At 33.4% G+C, this 24,623-nt stretch overlaps 1 protein-coding gene and 1 non-coding gene across 7 annotated transcripts in view; both read right to left on the reverse strand.

Annotated features, from left to right (window-relative positions):
- Window positions 1–231: 231 nt before the first annotated feature.
- Window positions 232–24,623, reverse strand: part of PRPF39 (pre-mRNA processing factor 39) — a 35,786-nt gene continuing 11,394 nt past the window's right edge. Inside the window, exons 1-14 of one of the 6 annotated variants that reach the window (XM_077126859.1) lie at window positions 17,247–17,357; window positions 16,999–17,067; window positions 16,733–16,895; window positions 16,486–16,604; window positions 12,089–12,256; window positions 7,951–8,116; window positions 7,348–7,455; window positions 6,418–6,582; window positions 5,977–6,103; window positions 5,381–5,649; window positions 4,427–4,611; window positions 1,574–1,648; window positions 1,254–1,374; window positions 232–996 (exon numbers count right to left, since the gene is read on the reverse strand). In XM_077126859.1, the coding sequence (XP_076982974.1) occupies window positions 940–996; window positions 1,254–1,374; window positions 1,574–1,648; window positions 4,427–4,611; window positions 5,381–5,649; window positions 5,977–6,103; window positions 6,418–6,582; window positions 7,348–7,455; window positions 7,951–8,116; window positions 12,089–12,256; window positions 16,486–16,604; window positions 16,733–16,819 (1,647 nt within the window). In that variant the 5' untranslated portion in view covers window positions 16,820–16,895; window positions 16,999–17,067; window positions 17,247–17,357 and the 3' untranslated portion in view covers window positions 232–939. Of the gene's footprint in view, window positions 997–1,253; window positions 1,375–1,573; window positions 1,649–4,426; window positions 4,612–5,380; window positions 5,650–5,976; window positions 6,104–6,417; window positions 6,583–7,347; window positions 7,456–7,950; window positions 8,117–12,088; window positions 12,257–16,485; window positions 16,605–16,732; window positions 17,373–17,801; window positions 18,153–24,623 lie in introns of those variants that run through there. The other 5 variants (XM_077126854.1, XM_077126858.1, XM_077126857.1 and 2 more) reach the window with 5 other exon arrangements.
- On the reverse strand, window positions 5,228–5,313 carry LOC143656666 (small nucleolar RNA SNORD127). Its single transcript, XR_013162571.1, has one exon. It is a non-coding gene; the product is annotated as a small nucleolar RNA SNORD127 (small nucleolar RNA).

The following is a 24,623-nucleotide window of genomic DNA, read 5'->3' on the forward strand; positions in this document are numbered from 1 at the left end:
AAGGTCCTTGTCTTGGAAATAAGCGGTAAGCAGCCAAACTCGAAAAAAGTATACTTCAGAACCAATGAACCTGAGGTGCATGGGTGGTTCAGTGGTAGAATGCTCACCTTTCATGTGGGAGACCCGGGTTCGATTCCCAAACCATGCACCCCCTCCCCCCAAAAAAAACAGTGCTTGTTAACCAAAACCAATGAACCACTAATCATAGTGAATATAAAGTTAATATTAGATGATTACCCCCCAAATAAATCCATAAACAATTACTGGATGGGTCTTCAGTTTTATTACAAAAATGAAGATGATCAGTTTGATCAAAATGAAAGCTTGCTCACAAGTTTTACATGAATATTCTAAATACAAAGTCTTCTGAAACAACGTACTTTCAATATGATTTTCATTTTTAAAAGGGATGCAAACATTCGATTTTCTCATTTATAATCACTATTTCAAGGCATAGTATTTAATAGTGTACCTTTTCTGCAATTAGATCCAAATTCACAACAGAGATAATTAAAATACACAGACAAACCCTTGTCAGCAAAGGTTAAAAATCAGATTTTTTTACAAAGGTAAATCCTTAGTAACCAGCCCTTATGTGTTTCAAAATCTTGTACTACACTGACATGATCTGCAGTCAGGTTTTTTTCCTACCCTTAAGGCTACAAAACTTGCCAATGCATTGCAAAAAAATTCTAAACCACTTAATGCAAAAATCAAAAAAATAGTTCTCCAATAAAAAGTAAATTTTATAAATGGTAGGAAATAGTATCTGGTAAGCTACTAAGTGACATTTTCCCTATTACTAACCAAATCATGTAACACAGAAACAGGGAAGACAAGTTATCAATTATGACAAGCTTATACTATGTTTACATCCCTCAATAAAAAAAAATAATTTCATACATTCCACATACTCCATATGAAATTTACATCTTCCCTTCAGGTTGGAGGAGGAGGATAATACTGTCCATAATTCCAGGGATTCTGGTAATTATACTGAAAGGAAAAAATAAACATGTTAGCGCACAAGAACTATAACTGAGTTCCATATATAATTGAAGGTACATATTTGAAGGTACATATTTTATTAAATGAGCATGTGTTCACTGCTGAAATTCCAAGTCTACCACAAAGACAAACAGGCCTATGGTACATTCTACAATCTGGAACAAAATAAGTAGTTCCCCTAAATAAGACTATTTATGCTTCTAAATGTCACATGTGAACAAAATAACTGAATTATGAAGACTCACTTGATACCAGGCACTATAATTATATGCAGCTTGATTTGCCTGTAAATCTCCATCAATCATCTGTGTAGATGATGAAGTTGTATCTTCTGTGTGTGCTTTCTTTTCCTCTGGTTCTTCTGATCTATAAATAAAAAGTCAAAATAGGAACTTTCAAAACTCCCACAGATACATATGTACTTTTAACAGGTGAATGTATATCATTTGTGTACATTTGTTTGAAGTTCTTAACCACTCTTACATCAGTTTTATTACAAAAAGGAATTTCCTTTATGAAATGTCTTCTTTTAAGCATCCCTTCCTGATTCATCAACAATACATACCCATTTTCTGCTTTCCTTTTTAAAGAATCCTGCTCTTTGAGGAGTGTTTGATGTTCATCATAAGCATTCAGAAGCCTGCAAAGAAATAAAAAACTCCTCTAGAATATACAAATGCCAAGCTGTTAAATATTTAAGGTTTTAAGTTATTTTCACTTAGAGAAACAAAATGAATGTGTCAGTGACAATCATTGTTTTTTGGGTTTTTTTCCTTCTAATAACACCTAGCAAGACAAACCTGACCCACCGCCTTTTCTGATTTATTTCCTTTGGGAAAGTCAACCCCAGCCATATGGTTTCAAATGGGGATCCACAGGACCCAGGAATTTAGGCCTGGCTTATTAAAGCACTATATACTCTGAACTAAAAGATTAGTTCAGAGGTGAGCATATGACTAAAACCAGGATGTTTTTACTGAGTCCTAGTGAGTCCCAGGATTTTTTACTGAGCTATTGGGAAAGAGGCCTGTTCTCTGTACTCTGATAGCTAAAGCTGGTGAGATATTAGCCAGGAGCTAACTGGGTTTATCATCTCTACAAGGGAAGAGTCTGCTTAAGAACAAAGCTATAACACAACTAAGATAATGAGCATGAGGATGTGTTTTTATCCGGTCTAACCGTAAGACAGGACAGAGATCTGTAATTTGTTTAATTTTGAGATCTAATTTAGTAATGCCTATTGAAGACACCTGCCACCAGTTAGCATAATAGCAAAGTATTTATACTTTGGCCATGTGACAAACTGAACTATAAAACTACAATATAATTAGTTTTCAATGCTTAAAAAGATAATTTTTAAAAAATACAAAATTCTGATTTGCCATATGTATGTGTGTAAATCTCACCGAGAACTTGGGACTTCAAAACTGTTAACCTGAAGCCAAAACGTGAATTTAAAATGATGATTTTGCTTTCCTCTTTTATAAAAACAAAGAAAGGCATATTTTAATCATAAACCTGGACATGATTATTAACATTTCTGTAGAAATGAGGATACTTTACAGACATACAATTTACTTCTCTGGGCAGTCAGCATATGTAGACATTTAATAATGACCCAAAAGATTCCTCCCCAAAAGTTTAAAGGGCTATAAAATTGTTTTATACCTCAACTTCCAGTTGTGTGATATGCATTAAGCACTTTTCAGGGACTAATCTCATTTAATCGTTACAACTTTGTGAGCTCAGTTTTCAAAATGTGAAAACTTCATTTGCCAAAAGGAATACATGAATAGTGACAGAGCTAGGATATAAGCCCATATTATGACTCCAAAGCCAACTTTTACCAATGTATGTTACTGCCTACCTAAATTTCTAAGAAATGTCTCATTTAATTGATCTTTCATATCTTGGCCTTTTTACATTTCATCTACAGCAATCTTAATCCTCATATTTAGGCCCTCTGTATCTATAACTTCAGGTGGCTAAATGACATCTTTGTGTTGATCTTCCAATTTAGTCTGGATATTACTGGCAAGATAACAATGTCAGTTTAATCTCACTACTTAAAACTCCAATAACTCCCTACTGTCCACTGCCTACTACATGAACTCTAAACTTGGTTTAGCTTTCAAGGCACAGCAAATGAACAGACACCACACTTTTCACTATTTCTGAAAACCCAATCAAGCAGATGCTTCTTTTATATGAACTTACTTCAGTGACTGTGTCCTCTCCTTAGCTGATCAGGATCCAGCAGTAACTAAATGACGCCCTGTCTTCTCTGTGAAACATGACAAATCCATTCTGATCCACAGATACAACAGCCTTCCTAGCAATTAAATGCTACCTCATACACATTAAACTATTTCCTCTGCTTACCATACCATCCAACTAGACTGAAAGCCAGAATCATTTATTTCTTTTGAACATCTCCACTGCTAATTGTACAATATGTACAGTAAAGAGTATAAACTTTGAAGTAGATTTACCCCTAGCCCCACAATGTTTTAGCTAAGTGACCTTACAGAAAACAGCTAATCTCTCTAAGCTTCTCTTTTCTTATCTATTACAAAAATCGTACTTATACCTCTCATAAGACTGATGAAAAGTACATTAGATAATTCATATAAAACATACCAGGCACTCAATAAATATTAGCTATTAGTTTAACTGGAATTTTACACAGCCATCAAATGCAAAACAAGAGACAGATGCTCAAGTAATTCTCAGTTTATCAACAGATGTTTAGTGAAAATCATTCTAAATTAGAGCAATTAGAGGAGCCTCTTACCTAACAGGCACTGGTTAATTTCCTTATTAGAATCAGGTACTGCAGTAAGACCAAAACTGAAGGAATGCTTTAACCAGTATTTTTACTCTTCCACCGAAATGTTAACAAATTTAAACCTTAGACTTGTATTTTTCCCAAGTGCCCTAACAACTACTTCTACTACTCTCAACTTTTAGCCTTTTAAAATGCAGAAAAATTAGGCCATTAGTCATGATATTCAGAATCATATCCATTGTTTTCTCCAATCTTATATAAGATAGCATTCCTATACCACATTATATGCCTGCACCTTTCTTGGCCTACTTAATAAATATTTGTTTGAGGATCCAATATTTAGCCCATTTCCCTTTTCACTGGACTGCCACTCCTGTCTTTTCTCCTCAACTCATTGTTTAAATTGCCATGCTAAAATTTTGCAATCAATTTTGAAGCACAGAGAAACCAAGTCTTTCTCAAGTACAAAGACATTAACAAAACTGAATTTACCTCCAACATATATCTGAGGAACAAGTAACCCAAGCAAATATTTTTTAGTTTCACAATGTATTAATTTGTACTAGTCAAATTCCAAACCAAAAATATCAATGCTCATTCACCATTCAGATAATATAATTAAGATCTTACTTATTAACATCTGAACCAAAATCTTCAAGAAACTCCACTTTTCTCTGAGAAAATGTAATTTTCATCTTAATAGGCAATGAACCATGTATAGCTTTGTCAAAACAACTGAGGATGTTTTCTTCATTTTGTTTGAGGTCACCACTATATTCCATTTCAAGTAAATTGAGGTATAACTTTGTGTTCTCCTGTGAAAAGGAGTATCAATTAATATTTCCAAATATTTTTATTAGAACACAGATATTTAAAATAACTTAATTCTCTATTCAAAATTGACCACTATATTATATTAAAATACCATCTGTTTCAGAGGTGAAAAACTATCACTTCATATGCTATCCTGGGCTTAAGATGACTTGATCTACCATGACAATTAGAAATAAAACACAAAAGATGATCTCTGTTGTTCCTAATAATTTGAACTTTTTAACGATAAACATTTTAAATTACAGCTGAAAGTTAACTAATTGTTATTAAATCTACATCTTAAACAGACCTGGCAATAGCTGAACCCTAAGAAATGAGACGTTTCCTATGTACTGTCTTTTATCAATTGATATATAAAAGGAAATATTTTGGAAATGGAGAATAATCTCCCTGCTACATTTGCTAGAATGATGCAACTTTCCATGATTTTGCTTACTAAATGTTTCCCCAGATCTTTTGTTCTATTTAATAATTAGGAAATTTGTTACAAGAGTTCTTAAAGGAGGTGAAAATACAAAGTATCACAATCTCTACAATACTTTTTATCTGATAATCTTAATTTTCTCAATCTTTTAATTCATATTAATTTGAAGAAAATGGCAACATCAGTTTAGAGGGACTGTTGTCTTCATTTAGTAATAAAACCTATTACATAAAGACCAAATCCATCATCACAGTTGCCAAAGTGAAAAAAAAAATTTAAGCATGGTTTTGTTACAGGATATGTCCTTAAGATATATAAACACATACTTTGTCTCTTTCAATTGCTTCCAAAAGCACCTTTCTTGATTTTGGAAGGTTTTTTTGTATTTTGAAAAGATGTCGGGCTAGTTTGATGGCATAAAATGAAGACTCGTTATTTGATTTGGCATTCTTAATGGCATCCTGAAGCAACTGTTCAGCTTCTTCCATATTTCCATGCCGCCGTTCTAAACTTACTCTTCGCAAACGAACCATTGCCAATCCAAGAACACATTCTTCAAATGTTCTCAAGATATTCCTGGCTTCGTTAATGTTTCCTAGGAATAGTAATTAAATATTTATATTTTGTTTAAACTTGTGAAATATCCTTTATACCAGATTTCAACAAATGACAGTTACTTACAGCCTATTTCTGTTAGTAACTGAATCGACTGTTTATGTATTGTTGGAAGCTGTTTCTGCACTTCAGTGGCAGAGCTGAGTAGTTAAAGAAAAGACCTTACGGACAGCAAAGCCTAAAACAGACACTTTATAAAATTTGCCAACCTCTGCTTTATACTATCCCTCTCGAACTAAATTCCTGTATACTTATCCTAAAGTAACTTAAAACCGCCAAAATAGCAACTGAATGTCCTTATTCTTACCCTGCTGTTCCTCAAAAGCTGCCCAAAGCATATGCACCATGGGTTTCTTTGGGAGATGAATAGTGCAAGCTCTGCTGAAGACATGCCTCACTCCTTCAATACTGTGGTTTTCCATATACTTGGCATACTACATATAGAAACAGAAAAAATACTGAATAATTTACAGTTGAGCAAGCCAGTAAATATGTGACAGAACGATAAAATTCTATTTTTAAACCCATTCAGCACCTTTATTGAACCACTAGACTAGTTTCTGTAAGGAAGGACGAAGAGAGGCAACGAGGTTGGCATATGCAGCAGTCAAATCTGGTTGCAAGCAGACCATCTCCTAATGCAACAGATATAGTTATATGAACAACATTCAACAGAAGTACAAAAAAGGTTAGTCACTAGATCAATGTTTATAATATATTCAAGTTTAAGAGCAAATAATTTTCTTACCTTAATCCAAAATTCCTCATAGAGAGCACATGATATCACACATCTTTCAAAGAGAACCACAACTCGTTCATGAGTCCCATTTTCAATTTCAAATTCTAAATATTCTTTCCAGTTTTTCAGCTGTGCCTTTTCCAATGGCTTCACATGAAAATAAGGTCTCTTAATCTGCAATAAAAATATGACATGGCAATGAAAGTAAACCAATATTAACAAAATATGCATGTATACAGTAATAATGTCATTTAAAATTTAAAATGTAACTAAAGATAATGAATCAGAAATTTTAAAGATCACAATATTTCACAATAAATATTTTAAATTAAAATGTCTTAAATTCCTTAGACTTCATGAATCAATGAAATGGAATTTGTTTTCCATTTTATCAGTCATTTTAAGTGCATTGCACAATTTCTTAACTGAATATTTTAGACTTTATTTCTTGTTGAATATTTTAGACTTGAAATACTACAGTGACAGAAAACAGAGCAGCAGTTGCCTTAGACCAGGGTTAGGTCTATTAAGAGCTAATGACTGTAATGAGCCAAGGGAACTTTTGGGGGAGACTGAAATGGTCTGTATTTTGATTATGGTGGTGATCACAGGGTATATACATTTGTCAATACTCGTTTAAAATAAAATGGGTGCATTTTATTCATTGTAAAGTATAACAAAGTTGATAAAAAATTAAATAATTATAAAAAAAATAGTTGAGCTCAAGCAGATATCCTGCAATTCAAGTAAGTTTCAATTCAACAAGACTGTAAAATAGGACATGGAAAATTGATAATGGTAGCAATAAATGAAACAAACACCTTAAGTTATTAAATAAGCAAAAATGGAGGAGAAATAACAAGTCATTACTATCAAAACTGAAAGAAAAATGTTAATCCTATATTTATATTTTGAAGACTATTATAAAAAATCACTTACACCTTCTTCAAATGTCCATCTTTTGCTAACTTCATGCTCATTATAATTAAACATTTCTTGATGAATTTCAATAATTCTATGTCTCATGTTTTCTATTTCAGTAATTAGCTTGGAAGGAAAAGAAAATTATTTAAATTAAGTATTCAAAAAAAAGAAGTATTCAGAAATTTTTCCATATTACTTTGTACTTACCATTTAGGTATTATTCACAGATTCTACCTTAGAACAGCGGTAGTTTTCAAAGTGGTATATTTAAAGTACAATTAACAATACTAAGATTTCTAAGAAAATCTCCTGACAAACTACTTTCTCATCTGTTAATTTTAAACAGGACTAGTAGACACAACCTGGGCAAAATATTCCTTCTAGGTAAGTTATTTCCAGTTGTCTACTAGTAAAACAGATCCTCAATCATAAATCTATATTTCAACCACAGCAACTAACGAGTCCCCACTTGCATGAATCAGAAATTAACTTTAAATGAAGTACAAATCACTGGAAAAACTGCCAGCTCTATAATTTATCACTATGCAGCACATGCAGTCAAGGAATATGAGGTCTAGTTTGTTGTACACTGAGGGACTTCTGAATAAGTCTGGTTACCTTTGCTGGATCAGTTATATCTTCAATTCCCGATGGCAAATCATCACCAGGAGGACCATCATCACCACTGTGTCCATTCACAGAAGCTAATTCCCTTCGTAGCTGAATAAAATGCTCACCAGTTAAAAGATCTCTAGGTAAATTATTCTGTATATGTTCTTTAAATCTAAAGGAAGACAATAAAAGTACTTCAAAAAATTGAAGTATAATTTTAGATCCCTACTACATATTACTCTTTAAAGGAATTCTGATTTTAAAAATACCCAAACACCACACCCTTTCTCCATCTTTCTATAGTAAAAGCAATACCACTTAGAACAGTCTACACACCTTCTTATTTCCTTCCTGCCTTTGCAGTGGAATAGAGAAGGCAAGAATAGACATAAATTCAAATCCCCAATCTATTAGCTATGTGACTTAAGGCAAATTTTTCCTTTCTCTAAATCCTAGTTTCCTCATCTGTAAAATGGGGACAATAAAATCTACCTTGCAAAGCTACTATAAAATATGTTAATTAATGCAAACCATCTGGCACTTGTACATGATTAACAAATGTTTACTGTTACTTCCCCACCTCCAAATTACTCCTCAATCCATGAGTCTGTGCCCACTACTCCACTGACATTGCCTTAATTACTTCCTAATGCAAAATTAAATGGATACTTGTTTCACAACAAAGCCTCTACTCTAATATGTTTTCAGTATTTAAGGTTGTTAACCACATCTTATGTTTAGAAAATGCTTCCTCTCTTGTCTTTTGAGTTATCATTTTATCTGGTTGTTGTCCAGGCCTCTACATGTTCCTCAATCTCCTTTGAGGGCTACCCCTTCTTACCTGCCCCAAAATGATAGTAGTTCCCAAGATTCCAGTCTATTTTTATATACTTTCTGATCAATCACAACAATATTTACAACTTGAAATAATACCTATACTATGATGACTACCAAAACTTAAACCCAAACCCTTCTCCTAAATTCTGAATTAGTATATCCAATACCAACACTCTACACAAAGAAATCTAGTTGGTTTTAAGTAAAAGGTTTTGAAAAATATATATCATTATTTTATCCACACATGCTAATTCAAATATACTCAAGTTTAATGAGAATACTATCTCAATTTGGATGTACCACACTTATATACAACATCTCTCAAACCAAGCATATCCTTTTTATCGACAAATAAAGATGCTCAGTATTTCTGATTTTGATTAATGGTGCTGCTGACTGCTAAGTTTCCCAATCACTTCCACTTAACTTATCCCTTACATTCCATTGGATAACAGGTCCTAGTGATCTTACCTTCTAAATAAATCTTCATGCCCTCCTCACTTCTCACCAGGATAAATATAAACTTGACTTCCAGCCTGTAGTCTCAACTCCTAATCCCACCCCAATGCTGCTATCAAAAACGTTATTAAAAGGTAAACATAAAAACAAAATCGTTAACATGATAATATCCCTTTCCCATAAAAATTACTTTGAATATTTTTATCCTGCATTCAAGCTAAAATCCAATCTCCCCAGATAAAGTTTTCTATATTCTGACCCAGGCCTGCGTTTTCAACCTAATTATTAGACATGGTCCCAACATGTTCCATATTCTCCAACCTTATGGATTTTTACCCAAGTTTCTTAAAATTGATTTAGGCTATTAATTCTTTTAAGAAATCTCTTCTCATTTACAAATGGATTAAGATTTTCACAAATGTTTATAAAATAACTTTGGAAACTAATTTGAAATAAGCTCAAATTGAAACAGTATAATTATACTAAAGAGTAGTTATAACTCCTGAAGAGGATATACATTTCAAATGACTTAATAGCTACACTGTACAGAGCTTCTTTTAAATAGTGACAAAATGTGGACAAGAGCTAAGCAGTAATTTTTCATGAATTTGTTTCCCTATAAAGTAATGTTTATTCAATAAAGACTGGCCTTGTTATCTAATATGTGTTGAGACCTATTTCTAAGTATTTTGGATACAAAAAATTAGGACTTAGAAACTGACAGAGGATATAGGAGACAAATTTAAAGCAATGTTATTTGTACTAAGATAAAAATAGATACAGTGGTAATACACTGACAGAATGGATAACTCTAGTTAGGTACACGAGATAGTTTCACAGAAAAGGCACTAAGCTGGGTGGTCGGGGGAATCTGAGCTCACCAGAAGAGTGGGAAGTAGAAAGGTATCAGACATAGGTATAACACAACATAGCAGCCCATTTGTGGAACCGTAACCCATACTACACTTTGAAATTTGCTTTATAACTAGTTGTTAAACACTTTGAAATTTATCACTTTTCTGTATATATTTTTCATAATAAAAAATGTTTAAAAAAAAAAAAGGCCCTTTGGGAAATTAACAGTTCTTGGGAATGTCAAGAGCTTAAGAACCAGCAGGGGTTAGACAGGAAGAGTTAGGAGTTAGACCAGATCACAAAGTCCTCATACCTAAGGTATTATCTTAAGAATAATATTTAGTGCATATCAAATATTAAAGCCTAAACAATAATAGAAAAATACAATACAAATAATAGAAAAATATTTCTATTATTGCACTTTCTTTTAGACACATGCCTTCTGCTCTCTGCTTCTGAGCTACTTGCCAGCAAGACCATTCACATATAGCTTCTGTATCCCCACAATCTAATGACATACCAACCCAACCATTCCAAGTGCTATATAAGTTATTTTAAGTAGGGAGAGTATGTTGGGCAAAATAAAACATTTTAGTGGTTTTCAAACAGTTACAAATACTAAGAAAACACTGCTTGTGAATTTGCTATAAACTGAAAAGGAAGTGGGTCTTAATATATTAAGTGAAAAAAAAAAACTGATTATAGGGCAATATGTGTAATCCAATCCCACTTATTCTATTATATGCATTTAACAGCCCACTGGGATACTCAAAAATGGAAAGGATATGGAAGAGAAGATACCAAGTTCTTTGGGGCTACACTGTCTAGGTTCCAACTTCGGCTTCCAACCACTTACTAACTCTGTGAACTTGTCAAGATTTCTGTACGGATTTCCTTTGTCCATAAAATAGGATAATACCTCACTGGGTTATTGTGAAGCCTAAATGAGTTATAAATTATTCAGAACATACTAGCAACCACTAAGTTGCTAGCCATGTATTTTTTCTTGCCATCAGTAAGTTCTTGCAATCATTGAATTTGAAGAATTGGTTTATAAAAAGGCACAGCTTGGCTCATAAGGCTTTTAAATACATTTGTATCCATTTTTCCAACAAATATTCATCAAACATCTCTATATGCCAAGTCTTGTGCTAATAATGGCTTTTAGCAAGTGTTTTCCTGGGTCATTATATCCTGGAAACCTTCCTACCTCATCTATTTCCTCAAAACCAGAGACAGTATATTCATAACTTTTATCTCTGGCAAACTGATCCAGAATGTTTTACAAATGCTCTGTAAAATTCTCCACTTTTTGTAATAAAGAAAAATTTAGACACTCACTTAAAAAGTACCTGGTTTACTGGACTTAACATGATATACAAATTATGAAAAAAATATGGAAAATACAGCAGTTATTAAAAGCAGGGACTTACATAGTCCTCACACTTTCTTGTTCAAAAAGATTTCTTGAGTCCATATCAATGGGATACTGTGAGTACAAGCAGACAATAGAACACAGAAGCGATAATACCCAGAATAATGAAATGATACTGAATTGTCTGAAAAGAGGATTTAAAATATATTCTTTGCTGTTGTGTATATAATGTGTTATATGAATCACAAGAATGTATATTTCACAAACCATTAAGTTCTAAATATGAATCTACTATGGACTAGGCACTGTGTTAATTTATCACTATACAGAACTTAGAGTCTATTTTCTTATTCCTTTGCTGCAAATTTCTTACATAAAATACAAAATTCTTGCATTTCCACATCTATAAGATGAATAAGGAGAGCTGGCATTTAAAACAGTAAAATTCTTGAACAGTACATAGAAAATATAGAACAATGTTAGATTTTTTTAAATAATAAATTGTGATGGTTAAGCAAAAGAATCGCTTCTTGTAACTCTTATGGCCATCTAATAAAATTTTAGAAATTAATTATCTGAGTAAACAAAAATATTTTAAAGATTGATTTTTCCACCTACCTCTGAAAATGATGACTATACAATTGTGTTGGAATACCAAGAATACGATCATATATAGCTGTAACTTCTCTCAGGTTTCCCTGTTCATTTTCCCAGTTTATGTACATTTCCCATAGTCTGTCAGATCGGAAATCTGTTCCTGCAGCTAGAACAGCATGCTCAAAAGTTCTGAAAAATTAAATTATTCTTAAGTTACATTTCCAAGATAAAATCACTTTTAAAACGGTATTTCTAAATTTTAGAAGATAATGTTAAATTCAAAATTACATTCAACAGCCACCCCCCCATACAAGTAAGGATTAAAAGGTAGAAAGAATAATGAAAAGTATGAAAAAACAAAGGGAATAAAAGATAAATACATTTTTTATCTAATTTTATATTACATAACAGCAACAACGGAAAATGTACACCTGGCAAAGATAAAAGAATAACACAATGAATCTTAAGTATTTGTTAAACTTAAAATGTTTGTTGAAACGATTTATTTAAAACACAAGACAAAATTAATCATTTACAGAAAGGCAAATTTTATCTTAGTTTAAGGAATAATTTTTAGCAATAAAAACTCTCCAATAAAATATAGTTGACTTGTACTGTTGAACTACACATATTTTTAAAAACCCTCAAAAGTTTCTCCTGATTCTAAAATTCCATAATTAAAGTGTATTACAAAAACATGTATTTCAAAATATCTAGCTCATTTCAAGAGATTTCTATAAGCAATTTTTTTTTAATTTTTTTTTTGCATGGGCAGGCACCAGGAATCGGACCTGGGTCTCTGGCATGGCAGGTGAGAACTCTGCCTGCTGAGCCACCACGGCCTGGCCTCTGTAAGCAATTTTAATCACTGGATTTAGTATGCCAATGGGATGATTTAAAAATTTTTAGAAATATGTATTTCCAAAATAATTATCTTAGAATCAAAAGGGACTCAACAGTATAAAAGCTCTAACGAATTTGGATAAAACAGGAAAAATTCTAATATTAATCTGGCAAAAATATACAAAGAATGTTTTTGAAAAGGGACAATGCAGCAGGTATGTGCCTGTAAGATATCAAAAGAAACTAAGAAGCTATAATAATTAAAGTAAGGCACTGGCTTGGAAACAGAGAATATGATCAACAGAACACTGTCAAGCAAAACAAAACAGACCAAGATGTACATGAGAATTTAGTATATGATAAAAGAGGCATTTAAATCAATGCCAAAGAGCTGGACTTTTCAATCAATGGAAGAAAATAAAAGGTAACTATCTCAAATTAAATGCCAGCTGGATGAATGCCTTAAAAAAAAACCCAACAAAGTTAGAAGACATGCCAGAACTGGAGAAAATATTTTAATATATAAAGAAAAAGGATACAGAGTGAGCATGTGCACAGGTGCCTGCAAGTACGTGTGTGTGAGGTTTTCAAGAGAGTAGAATAGACATTACTTCCCTTGCAAAACCAAAAACGACTTGGGAAATTAATGCAGTAGTAACACCAAGGGCTAGAAGAGAATGGAGGGACTCTTTGAAAGCTGTTTGAAAGCTGTTAAAGAAAAATAATTTTCAACCCAAAATTCTATACCCAGTCACACCATCACTTGGCAGTTTCAGATGTACAAAGTCATTTTTTTTTCAACAAGCTTCCTTATCACTCAGGTTGTACTTCTCTAAAAGGGAGGCATGAACCAAGGAAAAAGTGAGATCTAATAAACTCTTAAAACACAGGGCATGAAACCCAGGAGACATTAAGACATCTCTTAGAATCATGATAAAGGGAAATTCCAAGACAACATCTGTATAGCAGAAGAGAGCAGTCCTGAGTATAGCAGAGAGGGTTCTAGGAGGGATAGAGGGAGGTGGAAAGAAAGAAACTTAAAAATTATCTGACAGTCTGATTGTATGGATAGTATATATTTAAAACCTTTTGCAAAGCTGCTGGATAATGCAGAGAGACTTGTGGGGGCTGGGGGATGGGGGTGATGGAAGGCAGTTAACTACAGGAAAACAAAGGGCGTAAAAGAAAAAGACAGTAATACAGTAATAATGGTCTATGACCCAGCTCAGCTGTGAAAAAAAATATATATATATTCAAAGTGATTAAAAAGAATAACACTGAAATACATTTAATGAAACCTGAATTATAACTATACTAGAAGGATGGGAGAGTGAGAAGATAAAATACAAGTGGACATAAAATATAAAGTTCTCTTCTACTTTATGTGTAATAGATACATAATGTCTGCAACAACTGATAAATAGAGGGGGGAAAAGCAGTCTAGAGATACTTATAAATATCATAAAAAATATCAGGAAAAAACAGCTAAAATATATGAAAATGAATTTTGGAAAGAGGTTGTTGTTGGGGTAACAGCTTTTTCTTTAAGTAATTTAACACCAGATGACTTTACTTTTTGCTCATAAGCTGATAAAAATAAAAAACTAAAACAAAATTACAAAGAAAAACTCAATAATAAGAACAAGTAAATCCAAAAGAAAAACAAGCAAATCATATGAACAGGCAATTCAAAACTGGTTTATAAGCATATAATAAATTCGGGAAGAAAAACTATAGAGATTTACAAGTTAAAACAATGAGATATCATCAGGTAAAAATTTGGCAAGGCTGTGAGAAAATAAGTATTCACATTCACTGTGGAGTTTAAAATTGATATCACTTTGAAGAAACACTTGATAAAACTTAGCTGTGTAAAATAAAATTTGGCTGTGCATTCTGATAGAAATTACATTTCCAGCATTTACTACATAAATATCAACTTGTAGAGTGATTTCACTGCAGTATTCATTATTTCCTATGAATAAGGATTTGACCAAATAAAATATCCTACCTTGATATATCAAAAAATATTTTCTTTACTTGTGATCAATGAGAGGGAGGGGTAAGGGATATGGCAGGTGTGAGTTTTTTCTTTTTATTTCTTTTTCTGGAGTGATGCAAATGTTTGAAAAAATGATCACGGTGATGAATATACACCTATGTGATGACACTGTGAGCCAATGATTGTACACCATGTATGGAATGTATGTGTTTGAAGATTTCTCAATAAAAATATATTTTTTTAAATTTTCCTTGATTTCAAATAGAGTTGAGAGGTTATCCTACAGGTTATTCTTTTTTTTCTGTTTTTTCTTTTTTTATTTATTAATTTAAAAAATTAACAACAAACAAAACATTAAGATATCATTCCATTCTACATATATAATCAGTAATTCTTAACATCATCACATAGTTGCATATTCATCATTTCTTAGAACATTTGCATTGATTTAGAAAAAGAAATAAAAAGACAACAGAAAAAGAAATAAAACAATAACAGAGAAAAAAAAGATTATACATACCGTACCCCTTACACCTCGCTTTATCACTAGCATTTCAAACTAAATTTATTTTAACATTCCTACAGGTTATTCTTATGCATTATATAGATATTGCCTTTTTAGTTAATGTATATTGGAGAGGCTGGAGGGAAGTGCCTGAAAACATAGAGCTGTGTTCCAGCAGCCATGTTTCTTGAAGATGATTATATAATGATATAGCTTTCACAATGTGACTGTGTGACTGTGAAAACCTTGTATCTGATGCTTCTTTTACCTACACTATGGAGAGATGAATAAACATACGGATTAAAAATAGGGGGAACAAATGTTAAAATAAATTTAGTAGATTGAAATGCAAGTGATCAAAGAAAGAGAATGGTAAGGGGTATAGAAAAAAAAATAGGGGAAACAAAGGCTAAAATATATTGGGTAGATGGAAATCTAGCAGTCAATGAGAGCGAGGGGTAAGGGGTATGGTATGTACGAATTTTTTTCTTTTTTCTTTTTATTTCCTTTTCTGAATTGATGCAAATGTTCTAAGAAATGATCATGGTGATGAATATACAACTAGGTGATGACACTGTGAGTTATTGATTATATACCAAGAATGGAATGATCATATCGTAATAATGTTCATGTTTGTATGTTGTTACATTTAAAAAAACTAAAAAATTATCTTGCAGTTGTAAAAAAAAAAAAATGCAGTAGGGATGGATTCCAAACATTTTGTTAAATAAAAAGAACAAATCAAAGAACAATATATATAATATACGAACATCTCTAAATCTATGTATATGTGAATGCACAGCAGTTCTGAAAAGATACACACCAAACTGTTAACCACTGGGGGAGTGGGACTGGGGACATAAGAAAAGGCGGTGTAGATTGGAGGATTTTATTATCTGCATCTTTAATAATCACAGTTTATTACCTGTCATTTTAAAAGTAAATATTGAAAAAGAAAACTTATAAAAGTAAACTTCAGATTAGCAATCATCAGAAGCTCCATTATCAGTATCAGAATACTTAATTATATTATTTTAAAAAAGATTTGAATATCTGTGTTCCACCTACCCTCTTATTGCACTGTTTGTCTCAGGATCACCAGGTTCCAGTGTTTCTTTTAAGAAGTTTATATAATGTATCCAAAGATCAACACTAAGAGGTATTGCCTGAAGTCCCCGCCGATAAACCTAAGAAGAAAACAACAAACTGTACTCCAAATATTTAATTACTTCTTAACAGAGAGGCAACACTGTGTTATCCGGTGAACCTTAGAAATACTAATTACTGGAATTTTGTTTAAATAATCTACCATTACCATTCGGGTGGAGGTTGGATAGAACATGGCAATGTTCTGATCCCCACGTGCAGAGTCTTGATCTTCAAAGCGCAGCAGTCCCTGCATTCTGACCGGGTTGTGTGGGCAGGCTTTGGGTTACAGACCATAGGGCACAGACCCATTAGAGCATCAATGACAGCGTCTGACCAAAAATGCAATAAGACGTAGCAAATGTGACTAGCAAACCAACTATATTGTTTGGAAAATGAGAAATAAATGTAAGTGAGAGAAAAGCCCTGCCCTACTTGTTAAGCTGCAGTGTAATACAGAGGCTTGCACTGCAAAGCTTGACAAACTGTAGAGGTTTAACGCACCTGCCAACAAAGAGAGAAAATATTAGCTACAAATGCCACAAGTGTGACAAATGCAAATAAAATACCCTATAAAACTGTTTCACCATAAATGGTAGGTACTGCCAGCCAAAAAAAGTCTTTGTTTTGTCATTTGGCGTACAGTACCTAATGAAAAAACATTTATTCAGTGATGTACGCACCTCATCTGATTGTTTAATGTTGTCGTGCCGCTTTTCAAGGTCTGCATACTTTTTCCAGTAACCATAGCAATATGGATAGTGTATGAAAAATTTGTCAAATGCTTTCCTGGCAGCCATCAAGTGATTCTGATGAAAATAAAACAAGATGTTTAAACATTTCGGAAGTTTTTGCCATAAAAATATCTATTACTCCTTACAAATAAATTACCTCAAATAAAATAAATGGCATAAAAAACACACACAGCAGCAGTCTTTTTCCTAAATGCAATCTCATCCTCTGAAAGAGAAGAAATTAATTCTTCCAAACAAGGTAACTTTTTCCCCAGTAACTTTATATAAACACACACACACCCCAATTACTGTAAAACATTACTCTATCTACTTGTACTGATTTTCGACAAGGTATATATGCTAAAAGTTATTTTTCAAAACTATAAAACTATATATGTTATTCAACTTAATCTGAAAGTTATAAAAGAGATCACTTTAAAAAGAAGGCCAAGTCTAATATTATATAATATTTCTCTGTCTAATCCCATTTAAATAATTACTAACCTCCTGTTCTACATACTGAAGCAAATAAACCCAGCCTGTAAAATCCTGAGGATTATTTTCTACAGTTTTCCAAAATTTTTCATATTCTGGAGGGAAATTTGCTTCAGTTTCTGTTGCTGGAATGTCCACAGCATTTGCCACTTCATTTTCTTCTGTAGTGGCATTTACATTGGGTGAGCCATCAGGTGACTGTTCCATTTCTGTAACATTCATAATCTCAGTACTGAAATCAGCAGGTTGCTCTTCAGCTACCTCTGAACTGTTGCCTGTACTGCCATTAGTAGAATTTCTGTACTCATCCATGTGGGAATTTTGCATAACTGTTGATTTTGTCTTCAATTAAATAATTATCTGCAGAAACACAAAATAAATATCTTTCAAATGCTTACAAAATTATTTGGCGTCACAAACAACACCTTTCAAAGTTCTATTTTGCTACTCTAAAAATGATCATGGCGATGAATACAGAATTGTAATGATACTGTAAGCCACTGATTGTATAAGATGATTGGACTGCATATATGTGAAGATTTCTCAATATATATAATTTACATATACATAAATTTATGTATATATATATATTTTTTTATTGCATAGGCAGGCACCAGGAATCAAACCTGGGTCTCCAGCATGGCAGGCAAGAACTCTGCCTGCTGAGCCACTGTGGTCCACCCAAAAATATATATTTCTAAAAAATATATTTAAATATGTATATTTTTTAAAACTCTATTTAGCAACTAAAAATACATAGAGTCTTATTGTTCATAAATCATAATCAGTTTATAGTTTCTGTATTATAAATGAAATTCTGGAAGGTACAAACTCTTCAAAAAAAAGCCATTTTGTTGCTGCTGTTTGGGTAATAACTAAATAACTCTGGATTATATTCCTTCATTTATAAAACAAGTGAATATCATGTCTACTCCCTAAAGAAACAACTGTATTCAAGGCTTCTTAGGTAGCTAAAAAGCTTAAATTCAATGACTAAATGCTAGCTCACTATCAATCACTGGAAAACAGCAATATCTTTCGTATCTGTTCTAGATGATAAAAGTAAAACTAACAAATTCTAGTTATGGGTATTTCAGAAAGTTCATCACTTAGCTCAGAATAAAGAAAATTTCAGAAACAGAGAGGGTTATATTGTTGCAATGCAGTTATATTTTAATAATAATCCTGGCATCTGGGTTTCAATTTTATTCTTAAAGAAATTATGGTCTTTTAGCTCCCCAGCCCCCTGCCCCTCAGCTTTAGCTCCAGCTGGAGGTGTGTAGGGCTGGAGTTGCTGCAGACCCGGAACCCAGAACAGCTTGAAAGCAGTCAATAATAAATAGCTCTTTAAGTCTGCAATAAAACAGTCTCCAGTAAAACTACACTGTGAAAAATGGGAAAGCAGCAGAATGGAAAGAGTACAAAAGTTGAAGAGGCAGAGCCTGAAGAATTTGTGGTGGAAAAAGTACTAGATCAACATGTAGTGAATGGGAAGGTGGAGTATTCCCTGAAATGGAAGGGATTTACAGATGCTGACAATACTTGGGAGGCTGAAGAACATTTAGATTGCCCAGAGTTAACTGAAGCACTTCTTAATACTTAAAATGCTGGTAAAGAAAAAGATGTGCAAAAAGAAAACCTTAATCTGACAGTGAAATCTGATGACAGCAAATCAAAGAAAAGAGATGCTGCTGACAAACAAAGAGGCTTTACTAAAGGTCTTGATCCTGAACAGATAACTGGTGCCACAGACAGCCATGAAGAATTAATGTATCCATGAAATGGAAAGATTCAGATAAGGCAGACTTGTGCTGGCAAAAGAGGCAAACATGAGGGTCCTCAAATCATAGTTACTTTTTATGAAGAGAGAATAATTTTACATTCTTGTCCAAAAGATGAAGCTCTGTAATTGTTTGCACCTTTTTTTTTTTTGGTACATGATCCAGGAATCAAACCCAGGTCTCCTGTATGCAAGACGAGCATTCTATCACTAATTCACCCGGGCACCCTTGCATGGCAGGCGAGAATTCTGCCACTAAGCCACCAATGCCCACGTCAAAAAAAAATAAAGGGCAAAATCAAGACCTATTGATTTTTGCCCTTTATTTATTTATTTATTTTTTGCATGGGCAGGCACTGGGTTTTGGTTTTTTTCAATTTTAGTGTGAAGAATAACTACTATTCTAATGGAAAGAAAATTTAATATGTTTGTTAGTAGTATTATTGGGGAGCTGTTAGGTTTTTTGAGAGTTGTGCTGGTTTGAAAGGATGTATGTACCCTAGAAAAGCCATGTTTTAATCAAAATCCCGTTTCATAAAGACAGAATAATTCCTATTCAATACTGCATGTTTGAATCTATAATTAGATCATCTCCTTGGAAATGTAACTCAATCAAGAGTGGTTGTTAAGGGCAGGCCACGATAGCTCAGTGGCAGAATTCTCACCTGCCGGAGGCCCAGGTTCGATTCCTGATGCCTGCCCATGCGAAAAAAAAAAAAGAGTTGTTAAACTGGATTAGGTAGAGACCCATTTGGATGGGTCTTGATTAGTTTACTGGAATCCTATAAAAGAGGAAACATTTGGGAGAATGCAAGAGATTTCTGAGAGAGCAGAAAATGGCATAGCCATGAGAAGCAGAGTCCACCAGCCAGAGACCTCTGGAGATGAAGAAGGAAAACGCCTCCCAGGGAGCTTCATGAAACCAGAAGCCAGGAGAGAAAGCTAGCAGATGACGCCGTATTCGCCATGTGCCCTTCCAGCCGAGAAAGAAACCCTGACTGTGTTCACCATGTGCCTTCTCACTTGAGAAAGAAAACCTGAACTTCATAGGCCTTCTTGAACCAAGGTATCTTTCCCTGAATGCCTTTGATTGGACATTTCTATAGACTTGTTTTAACTGGGACATTTTCTCGGCCTTAGAACTATAAACTAGCAACTCATTAAATTCTCCCTTTTAAAAGCCATTCCATTTCTGGTATACTGCATTCCGGCAGCTAGCAAACTAGAACACAGGGGTGTTGGCTTTTGTTTTGTTTTTGCAGCAATATCGCTAGTTACTCTGAACAATTAAAACCTTCTGTAGATGCTTCCTTTATCAGAAAAAGAACATTTGATCCATGGTATATTATTTCTTTCGTATTGGAAAACAGTTTTTCTAAATGTGGGAAAAATTTCCATAGTCATTACTGAATCAGAATTTGTGGTTAGCCCCATACATGCCTAAGGGGACCATTCTGGGTTTTCTTGATTTGTTTCAGTGTGTGTCTTTATATATAAATGCATATGTAATTATCATTATTTTTTACATTCATCAAAAACTAAAGCATTCAAAACAAAAATGGCATTTTGCAACCATGGATAAGTCCATAGTGCTTCTGTAATGCCATGATTCTGAGCAAGAAATCACTTCAAGTTAAACTGAAAATTTTCCTGAAGTCATAACTTTCAAATCAATAGACGATTCAGTAATTAATTGAACAATTTAAATATAACATAAATAATTTAAATTATATCATTTAAAATAGCCAGAGCAAAATCCATGTCTGTATCTTTAGTCATATAAATGCAAAATATTTGTAAAAGTCAGAGAAAAATCTAACACAACCAACAATCTCCCCACCCAGATGAGAAAACAGGCAAATACTGTTTTTTCAATTAGCCAAGCAAGACTTAGTTAAATGGCCATTTAAAGGTTCCTTTAGAGAGCCATTCCTTTACAGAAAGTTGAAATTCCTGGGTTGTAAAAAGGTCATGATTCACAGAAAATTAATCAGATGGTTAAAGATGTTGCAGTTTAAGACCTGTTGGCATAAATAGGTAACAGACTTTTGTAATCTGAATTGCTGACTTGTGTGTTTTCTTTTTAGCCATAAGGCATTCCTTAAATGTAGGTTCAATCTTTTCAGTATTTGGATTACTCGTTTAGCGGAAGAGAGGACAAACAATAACTTCATAGAAATCAGAATGTTATCCAATGTTATTTTGTTTACTTTATTGTAAATACTGGTGAACAATTGTCAATAAATAGTTTTATATTCCTTTAAACAAACAAACAAAAGGTTATCTTTCTGGAGAGCAGTCAAGGAATAGTACTAAACAGCACTTACGCATATTTTATTGTGCATTTTTTTATTATGAAAATAATCAAAGACATATTTGTTTAAGAGCATTTGCCATAGAATTGTATTATAGTAAAAAAAATGGGGGCAGGGGCAATTAAGAGAAGGATTATTTTAAGTAAATGGCATAATTACAATGGAATAAATCACTAAAAAGGAAATATGTATTGATATGGAAAGATGATATACACACACATAATATATACACACATACAAATTTGTAAGGATTTACATGAAATAAAACACAATAAAAAATGATTGGTATTAGCAGCTGTTCTACCTATACAGGTAGAATGAGTGCTTTCTTCTTTTGGCTTATCAATTATTTTATTGAACTGAAAACACAGGTAGTTTTTTTTTTTTTCCTCAAGAAAAGCCAGCTATGTCATACCAACAGTTGGCTAGCTACAATTTGTTTTGTAATTTTTTTCTACTTAAAAAATCTTGATTTCACTATTGTCTTAATTCTCAAATCTTGCTCCATATAAAGGCCACCTAGTAAGCTAGTTAAAAATATAGTTTCCTTGGCCCCAATTCAATGATTATGAGGTTTACCCTTGAGCCCAAAACGTTAACACTTTTACCAAGTTTTCTATATGAAGAACAGAAATGTATTCATGGGTAAATTCAAAACACTAGAACTGAGGGATCAAAAGATAAATGTGTATTAATTTGGGGAAGATGTTGACGATGTATCTCCAGAAAAGTTACACTAGACATCAACAGTCACTTTTAAGTTCTATCCAACCTCCACTGTCATCATTCTCCTTGCTAATAAGGCACTGATTTTGTTCAGGGTAGCAATATACCTATTCCTGGATAAAGGATCATGAGTTGAAAAGCCATCTCCTGAGAGGCTCCGGGAAATTTTTTGCTTTTTATGGGAAAGTCATCATCATTACTGCAATTCTTCTTTCCACAATTCTTCCTACTTTGAATGTGTGCATGATATCGCAAATAATTTGATTATGAAGAAGTCAATAAAGGATCAGCCAGAAAAATTTTTAAATTCCAGCCCTGGCATCATTAAGCTACTGACATAGTGTCAGCTTCTTTTTGCCTAAGAAAATAAATTTCTATTTGGTCAAGCTACTGCAATAAACAGGTTTTCTAATACTTGCAGCCAAATGCACTATTAGTTGATTTACCCACTGTTCTAGTTTGCTAGCTGCCAGAATGCAATATACCAGAAATGGAATGGCTTTTAAAAGGGGAATTTAATAAATGGCTAGTTTACAGTTCTAAGGCCGAGAAAATGTCCCAGTTGAACAAGTCTATAGAAATATCCAATCTAAGGCATCCAGGGAAAGATACCTCAGTTCAAGAAGGCTGATGAAGTTCAGGGTTTCTCTCTCAAGTGGAAGGGCACATGGTGAATACAGTCAGAGTTTCTCTCTCATCTGGAAGGGCACATGGTGAACACGGCGTCATTTGCTAGCTTCTTCTTTTGGCTTCCTGTTTCATGAAGTTACCCAAGAGGCGTTTATCTGCTTCATCTCCAAAGGTCGCTGGCTTGTAAGCTCTCTGCTTCTCGTGGCTATGTCTTTCTTCTCTGCTCTCTGTGAATCTCCTTCATCCTCCAAAATGTTTCCTCTTTTACAGGACTCCAGAAACTTATCAAGACCCACCCAAATGGGCAGAGATATGCTGTCATCTAGTCCGTTTAACAACCACTCCTGATTGGGTTACATCTCCAGGGAGATGATCTAATACAGATCCAAACATACAGTATTGAAAGAGATTATTCTGCCTTTATGAAATGGGATTTTGATTAAAACATGGCTTTTCTAGGGGAAATACATCCCGTTAAACCAGCACACCCACTAACACTGCTTAGTAGTTTTCATTCATCCATTTCCTCTTATAAACATTATGAATCATGATTTTTGCTCATCTGATAAAAAAAAAAAAATGATACTCTCTTAGTTTGCCAGGGCTGCCATGGCAAGTACTACACAACGGTTAGCTTAAACAATAGGAATTTATTAGCTCACAGTATGGAGGCTTCAAGTCCTGCATCCACGTATCAACAAACCATGCCTTCACCTACAGTCTACAGTGTTCCGGTGCTGGCTTGTCAGCAATCCTTGGGGTTTCTTAGGTTATATATGCATTTCTGCCTTTGTCACATGATGATCTCTCTCTCCCTCTCCAACTTCTCCTGTGTCCGAATTTCCTCTGCTCATAAGGACTCCAGCCATATGATTTAAGATCTAGTCTGATTTAATCTGGTGTCATCACACCCAAAGGCTTGGAGGTTACGACTTAAACATATCTCTGTGGGAGTCATGATTTAATTTACCACAGGCACTTCACTTTGATTTCCATTTCTTTAACTATAAGGCAGATTGACTATCTTTTCACATATTTATTATCTGTATTTATTTTTTGTTAAATCCTTTTACGTATTCTTTGTCTATATTTCCTTCAGCATTAATTTTTTCTAATTGGTTTGTACAATCTCTTTGTCAATTGAAAAAAAACCTTTGTGACATATGTTGCAAAACATTTTTGTGAATTTATCTTCTTAGTAGTCTGAAGGATTTCTGGGGGATACAGAATGTTCTTTAAATTGTCATACAGATACAAAATCCAGATTTTAAAATATGTTCAATATTTCAAAAGGTAGTGTGGCGCTGATTTTTTTCCAACAAAGGATATTTTAAAATATTAAATCAAGAGACTTTTTGGGGCTGAACATCACTGACAGAA

Source organism: Tamandua tetradactyla, chromosome 14 (assembly GCF_023851605.1).
Source record: "Tamandua tetradactyla isolate mTamTet1 chromosome 14, mTamTet1.pri, whole genome shotgun sequence".
Classification (NCBI taxonomy): domain Eukaryota; kingdom Metazoa; phylum Chordata; class Mammalia; order Pilosa; family Myrmecophagidae; genus Tamandua; species Tamandua tetradactyla.